Consider the following 11,121-nt stretch of genomic DNA (forward strand, 5'->3'; position numbering starts at 1 on the left):
ATATGTACATATTTACATAGATATGTGTGACATATATGTACGTGGGGCATCTGCTTGTCGACCATCAGTTGCCATCAACGCCTGACAGCAAAAAGAGGTCTAGTGTGCTTACCAGCTGCGGCGCAGACTAATACGAAAATATAAATCGCACTGACATTCGAAGGAATCAATTTTTCGGCATTTTTTAGCATTCGCGTTAAATATTACTTAATTTTTAATTTTACTTTGGTGCAAAATAGTGCTAAGTAACTAAAAGTGATGCTACGCTTGTTGCGAAGTAACGCGGCGCTGGTTTCATCCAGCAAATCACTAACAGCCGCTCTGAATGGTGGAGTGGCGAAATATTCCAGTCAAGTGCCGGAACCGCATGTTAATCCTGATGTCCTTTACACAGGGGTGAGTACATACAATGCGTTTGTTTCTCTTATTTTAAATACACGTGCATGCAGTATGTATGTAAATTCATATAGTACCTTTGCTGAAAGAGTGTCATAATCAAACAGAAAACAACTTTTTTTCGTTTTTGACCTAAATAAGTATGCAGAATGACTGCCACCTCTTCTTCTATGTTGCGTAAAAGTGTCATAGGTCCATCGAATAACAACAGCCCATTAGAAGAAAATTTGTCTTAATTTTTACCATGGCAGCGTATCTAAACTTTAATTTAAATTCTTTTTTCTCGGTTTTTGGTTTGTTGGATTATGACACTCTTGCAGCAAAGGCACTATATGTTTACCAGTAGTTTTTCAAATACATATGAACATACCTATGTACATGCAAATGTTTAAACTAATCGATTTACAATCGCTTCAATCGTCTCTTCCGCAAAATAGCCTGCTTGTGTTTATTATTATTGAAAGCGTCTATTCATAGCCACAGATTGAAAATACAGGAGTGGCGCTTTGATGAGCACGTCTTTGTGTGGAGTAGCTTAAATATCATAAAACCACCACGAATTTCGCCGTATTTGTGGCATAGCTTAGACCAGGGCTCGAATCGTAGCATCCGTCCACGTCAGTCGTATAAGCCGAATGGGATAAAGAGTACGTTCACTTATGTCATAATCCGAAAACTGTGACGAATAATGCGATATCGTATGTGACGATTCGAGCCCAGGCTTACCAGTTATTAGAAGAAAAAAATCAGCTAGTACCAGCTCCTGAATTTAGTTGCCACAACTGCAGTTCGCTTATAGTATAAATATGTTTGGGCTGCGTATCCCTGCCTTACAATCCTTTGACAAGACTACGTCGTACGTTAGTTCCATTTTATTGGGCACTCTATGCTAAATAATTTCAAAATGAGATGAAAGAACCAACATTGCTCTGAGGAATTTTTAAATATTGTATTTTCTTAACTATCAGAAGTACGTTTAACTTCCCCCGAACTTAGACTTTGTAGAACGAAATTACGAAAATTTGTTTTTAATAAGTTTTGAAGCCTTTCTTCCTCTTCTGTCAGTTTTCATATGAAATAAAAATAAAAAAAATCACTTAAATTGCTTTCAGTGCAGACAGTGCTAATTGACGTGCCAGCGCTGTAGATGAGTTATAGCTTTTGTCTACTACTATGTATATTCGAATATGTACGTAGGGTAATGAATCTGTTATCAGCTGCAGATGCTATTAAGTTTTTAGTTCATCACTTCATCAAAATTAAAGTAACTGCATTTATGATTAGCAAATATGAACGTATGCACATTAGGGCGCCTCCCTAAGGTGTTCATTATTTTTTATGAATTTGGGTGTTAGTTTTTTGTGAATAAAATCATATAGTTTAAAAACAGTTTTTCCAAAAATCTCCTCAGCTTAAACCATGGTAATTTCTGACCCTGCGAAACTTAATCCTTTTTTTTTTTGATAAAAAAAATGAATGTGTGGAGCTGTTTCATTGATATTGGTTTATTTATAAGTTTATTGTGGTGGTCTTTGCACAGAAATTTGTGACACATGTCACATTTGGCGGATTATTACTTTGCTTATTGTCATACTCACAAAAAAAACATCGTCCACTTTTATTTGTTGGTTGTGAGGTTCTGGCTCCAGTGCTCTGTGTTTGTTGAACGAAGTGGCCGGCATTGGTTCCACGGAGAGTTTTCCTCCTAAATCTCAATGAAAAGTGAAAGTTTTTCTGTTATGTGACAATAGNGTGAAAATACAGGAGTCAGTCGTATAAGCCGAATGGGATAAAGAGTACGTTCACTTATGTCATAATCCGAAAACTGTGACGAATAATGCGATATCGTATGTGACGATTCGAGCCCAGGCTTACCAGTTATTAGAAGAAAAAAATCAGCTAGTACCAGCTCCTGAATTTAGTTGCCACAACTGCAGTTCGCTTATAGTATAAATATGTTTGGGCTGCGTATCCCTGCCTTACAATCCTTTGACAAGACTACGTCGTACGTTAGTTCCATTTTATTGGGCACTCTATGCTAAATAATTTCAAAATGAGATGAAAGAACCAACATTGCTCTGAGGAATTTTTAAATATTGTATTTTCTTAACTATCAGAAGTACGTTTAACTTCCCCCGAACTTAGACTTTGTAGAACGAAATTACGAAAATTTGTTTTTAATAAGTTTTGAAGCCTTTCTTCCTCTTCTGTCAGTTTTCATATGAAATAAAAATAAAAAAAATCACTTAAATTGCTTTCAGTGCAGACAGTGCTAATTGACGTGCCAGCGCTGTAGATGAGTTATAGCTTTTGTCTACTACTATGTATATTCGAATATGTACGTAGGGTAATGAATCTGTTATCAGCTGCAGATGCTATTAAGTTTTTAGTTCATCACTTCATCAAAATTAAAGTAACTGCATTTATGATTAGCAAATATGAACGTATGCACATTAGGGCGCCTCCCTAAGGTGTTCATTATTTTTTATGAATTTGGGTGTTAGTTTTTTGTGAATAAAATCATATAGTTTAAAAACAGTTTTTCCAAAAATCTCCTCAGCTTAAACCATGGTAATTTCTGACCCTGCGAAACTTAATCCTTTTTTTTTTTGATAAAAAAAATGAATGTGTGGAGCTGTTTCATTGATATTGGTTTATTTATAAGTTTATTGTGGTGGTCTTTGCACAGAAATTTGTGACACATGTCACATTTGGCGGATTATTACTTTGCTTATTGTCATACTCACAAAAAAAACATCGTCCACTTTTATTTGTTGGTTGTGAGGTTCTGGCTCCAGTGCTCTGTGTTTGTTGAACGAAGTGGCCGGCATTGGTTCCACGGAGAGTTTTCCTCCTAAATCTCAATGAAAAGTGAAAGTTTTTCTGTTATGTGACAATAGGGTCATTCATGATCCTCGGGACCAACTGCTAACAATAGCAAAAAAAAAAANTGTGGAGTAGCTTAAATATCATAAAACCACCACGAATTTCGCCGTATTTGTGGCATAGCTTAGACCAGGGCTCGAATCGTAGCATCCGTCCACGTCAGTCGTATAAGCCGAATGGGATAAAGAGTACGTTCACTTATGTCATAATCCGAAAACTGTGACGAATAATGCGATATCGTATGTGACGATTCGAGCCCAGGCTTACCAGTTATTAGAAGAAAAAAATCAGCTAGTACCAGCTCCTGAATTTAGTTGCCACAACTGCAGTTCTATTATAGTATAAATATGTTTGGGCTGTGTATCCCTGCCTTACAATCCTTTGACAAGACTACGTCGTACGTTAGTTCTGCCATAAGACCTCCATTATATTGTGCACTCTATGTGAAATAATTCCAAAATGAAATGAAAGAACCAACATTGCTCTGAGGACCTTTTAAATATTGTATTTTCTTAACTATCAGAAGTATTTTTAACTTCCCTCGAGCTTATGTAGACTTTGTAGAACGAAATTACGAAAATTTGTTTTTAATAAGTTTTGAAGCCTTTCTTCCCCTTCTGTCAGTTTTCATATAAAATTAAAAAAAAAAAAATCACTTAAATTGCTTTCGTGAACCTGGCTATGACTCTAAGAAACCTTTGCATCTACAAGTAATATTTGATAATATTAGACAGACAGTGCTAATTGACGTGCCAGCGCTGTAGATGAGTTATAGCTTTCAGTGTTCTACTATTATGTATATTCGAATATTACTTAGAGCAGTGCTCGTCAAACTTTTGAGTGTGACGGACCGGCTGCAGTTTTTCTATTACGTCGGGGACCGGTACCTTTTTTTATTGATTATTTTTCGTTTACGATCATCTCATATATGTATTAAAATTTGTTTAAATGAATTTCTTTATTAGCCGGGTGTCTATATATGACCTATTACCATTTAATGATAGCAGATATTAGCGATTTTTTATGAATGTTTAACAAATTTAAGTTGTTTTTATTATACAAGTTGTATATAGCCTCATTAAACNTTAGAATTTTTTAGCAGCAAAAATAAAGTAAACAAATTGGATGATAGGACAAGTGAGCGATTCAGACTAAAATTTGAACAGGGTAAAATTTTATCCTAAGGACTAATGAGGATTAAAATGTTTTCCGAAATAATTTTTTGGCGAAAGTAAATATAATAATATAATTTTATAATTCCGATGAAAACAAGGTTCCAATTTTTTTTTTGTTGTATGAACAGTGATGCACCCAAATGCACAGGCTTTGATTCTCTCAGAAAGCAAATCTCTTATCTCCCAGAGCTGTTTTTTTTACTTTTATCTCAATTTCTATTTACAGCTTTTCATCAATAACGAATGGCACAAGAGTAAAAGTGGAAAAACATTCCCTTCCATTAATCCAACTACAGAGAAACAGGTCGCTGAAATTCAGTGCGCCGGCAAGGAAGATGTAGACATCGCTGTGCAGGCCGCACGCAATGCTTTCAAGTTCGTTGAACCAATTGCATTCATTCGAAATAAAATATGTATAATAATATTTGTTCCACTCCTGCAGAACCGGTTCACCATGGCGCCGCATGGATGCCTCCGATCGTGGTGTTTATTTGAATCGTTTGGCTGATCTGATTGAACGCGATCGCGTCTACTTGGCGGTAAGTTTATTTCCATTGAAAAACATCACATTTTTAACACTTTATATTTTTACAGAGCTTGGAAACGTTGGACAACGGCAAACCCTATGCGGTCGCCTACAATGTAGATGTGCCCCTCGCAATTAAGAATTTACGCTATTTTGCCGGCTGGGCTGATAAGAATCATGGCAAGACCATACCCATGGACGGCGATTTCTTTGCTTACACACGTCACGAACCTGTTGGTGTGTGCGCCCAAATCATTCCATGGAACTTCCCGATTGTCATGTTGTCCATGAAATTGGCACCAGCGCTGGCCACTGGCAATACCATTGTACTAAAGCCCGCTGAACAGACTAGCTTAACTGCACTCTACATTGCTGAGTTGATAAAAGAAGCTGGCTTCCCAGAAGGTGTAGTTAATGTGCTGCCTGGCTTCGGCGATGCTGGCGCCGCTTTGGCCAATCACCTCGATGTCGATAAAGTTGCATTTACCGGTTCCACTGAAGTGGGCAAACTCATACAGCAAGCCTCTGGTCACAGCAATTTAAAGCGTGTTACTTTAGAATTGGGCGGCAAGAGCCCGAACATTGTTTTGGCCGATACTGATATGGATTTCGCTGTGGAGTCTGCGCACTTTGGGCTCTTTTTCAACATGGGACAGACTTGTTGCGCTGGTTCGCGTACTTTTGTAGAAGATAGAATCTACGATGAATTCGTTGAACGCAGCGCTGAGCGTGCCAAGAAGCGTACGCTTGGCAACCCTTTTGAATTACATGTCGAACAAGGGCCGCAGGTTGATCAAGTGCAGCAAGAACGTATACTTGGCATGATTGAGGAGGGCAAAAAGCAAGGCGCCAAGCTAGTAGCAGGCGGCAATCGTCCCAACCATCTGCCCGGCTATTTCGTAGAACCCACTGTATTCGCTGATGTGCACGATCACATGACAATCGCGAGAGAAGAGATTTTCGGTCCTGTGCAACAGCTCATTCGCTTCAAGACTTTGGATGAGGTGATTGAGCGTGCCAACAACTCCGACTACGGCTTGGCGGCGGCTGTCTTCACACGCGACATCGATAAGGCCAATTATGTGGTGCAGGGTTTGCGTGCTGGCACAGTCTGGGTGAATACATATAATGCTTTGGCCGCGCAAGCGCCTTTCGGTGGCTACAAGATGTCCGGTCATGGACGGGAAAATGGTGAATATGCGTTGCAGAACTACACCGAGGTGAAGAGTGTGATTGTCAAGATCTCGCAAAAGAACTCGTAAAAGGCATTAGACGTGAAAGGAGAGTGAATTGCGAACAGATTGCTACATATACCTGGGTGTGTCCTGATTTTTTTGTGAATTTTTTACATTCAAATGTACATATTTACATAGGTTTAAATTGTGAGATTAATTGGTATGCTAGTATTGCTATATATTATAAAATAAAATTAATATTGCGTTCCTTATTTAATGATACCCGACATTCATAACACGCTTTCTAAACCTCATTTGAGGAATAAAGTTCTTTTAAATCTTAAGTTCTATCGCAACGCTACGTTATACCTAAAGATCACAAAAAAACGGAAAGCGGCTTTAAAGTTTTTAGTTAGGTTTTTACCTCGAACAAAAACAAAGGTAATCAGCCTCATTGCGTAAGTCGTAAATTAGGCTAAATTGTACGACTCGACAACATTGACATTGTTTACTGTCGTTCTGAAGAAAGTAAACGACGAAATTTCTCGAAAACTATACAGTGCTGCCAAGTTTTTCCGTTTTAATACACTAGTCGNAACGAAATTTCTCGAAAACTATACAGTGCTGCCAAGTGTTTCCGTTTTAATACACTAGTCGAGTGGAAATTTTAGGCAATGACGTGAAATTTTCGATACGATTCGACACTCGAAAAACGACTTGCATACGACACAACTCTCGCAATGAGGGTGAATAATAATTTATATAAATTATAATAAATATAATCTATAGGACAAATGTGTCATAGCTTTCATCAAAACTTAATTTGTTTCTTTACTTTGGCTAAAGGGTAACCGTTTTCTAGTTATAGCTGCCAAGAAACCTGGTATAGAATAAAATTAAGACACAAATTTCTTACGCAAATCATTGATGTATTTTAATTTCATTTTCATCACATTGACGGCAGTCCTCTCGCAATCCCCTACGGGTGTTGCCAGGTTGTGCCCTTTTCATCCTCTGACTCGGTTTGCCTGCGGTCGTGGGATGGGTGTTTGCCATTTCTGAGTTCAGCTGAGACATTATGGGCTTGTTCGATATGGAATCATAATCGCAGTATTGCCCGAATTATTAAAGTATCACGTTCGGTGGGAATTTCTAGCAACACATAATCAGTTGGGTAGTTGCAACAATGTTGCAAATTTTCATCAGTAATGTCGCTTTTATTACGTGTGTCGAACAGGCCCTATCTGGAACCTGTAAAACCATTCGGTACGAAGCAGCGCTAGGGTACTCCTGGTCTCTGTAGTTCTGCTTCGCCTGCATACATTAATGAGCGGTGTTCGACCTCATAGCACGTCGTTGTCTTTACGGGTACAAGGCTCGTCATGGCAGCATGGCTTGGCTTTCTTTCGCGTCTCGCGAATGGTCTTCGTACTGCTCGATGTCCGTTCTCCAATCGTCTCACTTGTAGGCGGGCTTATCATTTCTAAACAAAGCGTTATTGGGATGGTTTCACGGTGACTTGTCGTGGAGGTGATGCGTTCCACTTTAGCTGGTTATCTACAATCTTGTCCGAACTATGAGTCCTGGATGAGTTGGCAAGCGGTCGTGTGGTTAATCGTTTCGAATGACTTTCACAGACCAACTGCGATCAGATCATCGACTAGCTGTGTCGATGGCGTTCAATACTGTCGTAATAATGCTGGGCATTTTTCGGGTTCCAGGCTGGAGTTAGGTGCTGGTTGAAAAAAGGCATGATCCTACCAATTTTCCACATCTCTAGTATGATTAGCATGGTTTGTATCGCTCAGTGTAAAAATATGACAAGTACAAAAGTTTTTTCAAGGCAGATGTACACACTGTTTGACATATGTAGTCTGCGTAGTAGCGACTGCTGTTAGAAAACATTCTTTAAAACTTTTTTTTTGATATTGCGGGGATCGAGGATCGAAATTGGGTGCACCTGTGACTATTCGGCTACGGCAGCCGCCAAGGTTGAGATAAGCCATTGATAAATCAAATGGAACTTATCATCATACGCTAGTAACAGCAGATAATAAATACGCGGGTACTATTTTTTAACAACAATGACAACGAATAATAAAAGCGACAATATTTTTAATCTACAGCTTTATTAAAAGTACTTATCTATGTATAACATAAATTCACTTGGCGAGACAGTAATAATTATGTAATACGCTCGCAAATGTGTACTACTTACCACTTTACTGTAAAGCCTAATTATCATATAAATCAAAAGTAAAATGCAAACAAATGCTTAGGCTGATAAATAAAAATTTGACATCAGATAAAATCGTTATCTGCCGAATAGTAAGTACTTTTTTTAATTAAAAGTACGTGAAGCAAAAATTCATAGAGGGTACATGAGTACAAACGACCACATTTTCTGGTGAAAAGTAAAAATATTCTTTATAATAATTTAGTTTGTGCAACAGACCGTAGCAGAAAAAATTTTCGCCGTATGCACCTGATTCTAAAGCATTTTTGCAAGAAAAATTTATTTTTGGCTGAACTTAGGGGTCGCCTTTTGACATTTTTCGTCTTATCTGCAGCATTTATAGTTGGATCTTAAATTATGTATATCGATATTTTTTGGTTTTGAGAACAGATTTTTTTTTTGTTCCAAAGTTCCTTGACTTCGAGTACCCCGTTCTGGTACTTAGCCTCCAGAGCTCAGTTTTTATCACAATAATTTACCACGCTAATTTCAGTAAATTGAAGCTCTCCAAAATTCAGCTATTGTAGGTGTAATTCTCTTGAGGTATACCGTATACGGTGAACTTTTATTTTTGGTTGCTTGTAAGGTGGTACGGTTCAATGTACAAGTTTAAAGCATATTTATATGTATTTCTGCGAAATTTTAAATTCTGAAGAAATACTTAACTTTGATATTTATTTATTGCATTTATTAGTTTTTACAGTATTAAATTAATTAAGTAATTTCTTAGCACAAACAAATATCATATTCTTAACTCGAATTTCTTATTTTCTATTTGTTCAGTCCACATCCAGCTTTCGAAATGTACCTTCCAAACGCAATAATGCTGCGGTATTAGATGCACCGCCGCCCACTCGCAGCTTCTCATCAACACCATAATACTTCTCTTCCAATACATATTCACGATATTCCAAAATTAACTGCTCAGTTCTAGCAACAATCTCCTCGATGCTACTATTCTCACCACCATATTCCTTTGGCAGATATTTTATGGGTACGGCTTCGCAAAGCGATTCAAACGTGGTGTGCACTTGGAGCTGTGAAATGGTGGTAAGTACTGAATATATTGAAATAAGTATTATTTTTAGTTTTATGCTGAAAAGCGTGGAAAATCATTGTAACAATCAAACTTATATTTTCTTTCTTTCCATTCATTTAAACTTGGATGCCCTGCTGGAGTTGCAGGCCACATGCGCATCTAAAGTTAACTGCCAGAATTGCCCTGTTAGTGGCATTTTGAAAAGTTTTGGCTACTGCGCTTAAGCTTATTTCATGTTTATTATGTTTTGTTTTTTTTTTTATTAAATAAAAATATGCAGGAAAAGATAATTGCTTTCTATTTTATAAAAAAACGCGAAAATGAAGCGAGGAAACTGGACCGGCTTTAGAAGCAAAGACGCCCGGGGCGTAAATGGGACGAGGCGCGCTTTGATAATCATGTGTTTTTTTAGGATAGTAAATGTATTGCAAAAATAGTCGAAATTTAAGAATTTGTATGGTCTTGCAGCGAGTTTAAATTTTTTAAATTTGGTATACTTAATAGATATATATTTAAACCGAGTAAGTTCTAGTATAATGATAAGATCTTAATTTACAGCTGGGCAGCGTCTGCCCGGCGGGCCAGGTTTTCCTAATTGGAAATTTTATGCAATAAAAAAACGCCACATCAAAATTTTGCAATCCCAGCATAAGACTCTCAACACCACTTGTGAATCCCCGAAGTGTATTTAGAGTTATTTATGTAATTGCCAAGTAGTGCTAGGCAAAAGAGGCAGACTTCTCCAGTTCCTCCAACCCACAAATTTTTTAAGCTTCCTTTTATGAATTATGTCTTCATTCGCCTCCTCAACTCACCCTTTCGACCATTTTCGCTGGCATCACCAATTTAATAGCGGCAAACATTTTCTCAAATACCGCGCCAGTATTGAAGAAATGTGAACCTTTAATGCTCACCGGCATGCCCTCTTCGACATACAAGCTAAATCGTTTCATAAGCGATGGACTAATTTGAAAGAAGTGCGCCATGCTGAAGTCCTCAAAGTCGCCGATTTGCATAAAACCACCAACAATCAAATTATCACTGCTTATCAAAAAGATATCTTGCAATATGAATCTTGCACGCAATATTTCAGTCATATTGAATTTGTTGGGGTCGTATTTGCCAGGGCGCATTAACACTAAGCATGGGCCATCCTCCATTAGCGGTAGCGGCAAGTAAAGCGTAACGCTGGAGATCGTATGTGATTTAAACCAATATACGTATGTATGTAAATGATATGAAATTTTCGCTTACCCCAAACGTATAATGACGCGCAGCCGTTGATCATTCACGAAGCTGTGCTGATTCAAATCAGGCATCGCCGTACGCAAAGTATAGTATAGGTCCAATTTTTGTTTCGCCTTCTCCAGACTAAATTTGCAGTCACGCAGGAAACTTACAAGAAATTGATCGCTCGTGCGGCACTTCAAATGTGGTTGCCTTAGCAACCATTCTCTGAACGCAGCGATGTCCACGGCCAGACGCTCGGGCACTTCATTCAATTCGGCAATCGCCTTATGCTGTAGCGCCGGTGTTAGTGGGCTTATATTTAGTGTGGGCGTGGCCATTTTAGTTTTTTTAACGTCTTCGATTACGACAAAAATAGTTTTAAATGCTGCTGCCGCTACATCTACTGTCCATTTGATTATTTCTCGAGTACAGAAAAATTACAAGTGAATTGTTTTTTG

The 11,121-nt window shown here is 38.0% G+C and overlaps 2 protein-coding genes across 2 annotated transcripts; one reads left to right on the plus strand and one right to left on the minus strand.

Annotated features, from left to right (window-relative positions):
* On the plus strand, positions 1–6,598 carry LOC108368570 (aldehyde dehydrogenase, mitochondrial-like). Its single transcript, XM_017623443.1, has 4 exons — positions 1–396; positions 4,684–4,832; positions 4,900–4,996; positions 5,052–6,598. Exons 1-4 carry the CDS (start codon positions 259–261, stop codon positions 6,243–6,245), a joined length of 1,578 nt encoding a protein of 525 aa, XP_017478932.1. The 5' UTR covers positions 1–258; the 3' UTR covers positions 6,246–6,598.
* A 2,457-nt stretch (positions 6,599–9,055) lies between these two features.
* LOC108368572 (alpha-tocopherol transfer protein-like) lies at positions 9,056–11,082 on the minus strand. The gene is made up of 3 exons (XM_017623446.1): positions 10,688–11,082; positions 10,249–10,621; positions 9,056–9,431 (listed from the first exon to the last, which is right to left on the minus strand). The coding sequence occupies exons 1-3, from the start codon at positions 10,999–11,001 to the stop codon at positions 9,174–9,176; spliced, it is 945 nt and encodes a 314-aa protein (XP_017478935.1). The 5' UTR covers positions 11,002–11,082; the 3' UTR covers positions 9,056–9,173.
* Positions 11,083–11,121: the final 39 nt, after the last annotated feature.

Source organism: Rhagoletis zephyria, unplaced genomic scaffold (genome assembly GCF_001687245.7).
Source record: "Rhagoletis zephyria isolate East Lansing unplaced genomic scaffold, Rhagoletis_zephyria_1.1 Rzeph_scaffold_03195, whole genome shotgun sequence".
Classification (NCBI taxonomy): Eukaryota; Metazoa; Arthropoda; class Insecta; order Diptera; family Tephritidae; genus Rhagoletis; species Rhagoletis zephyria.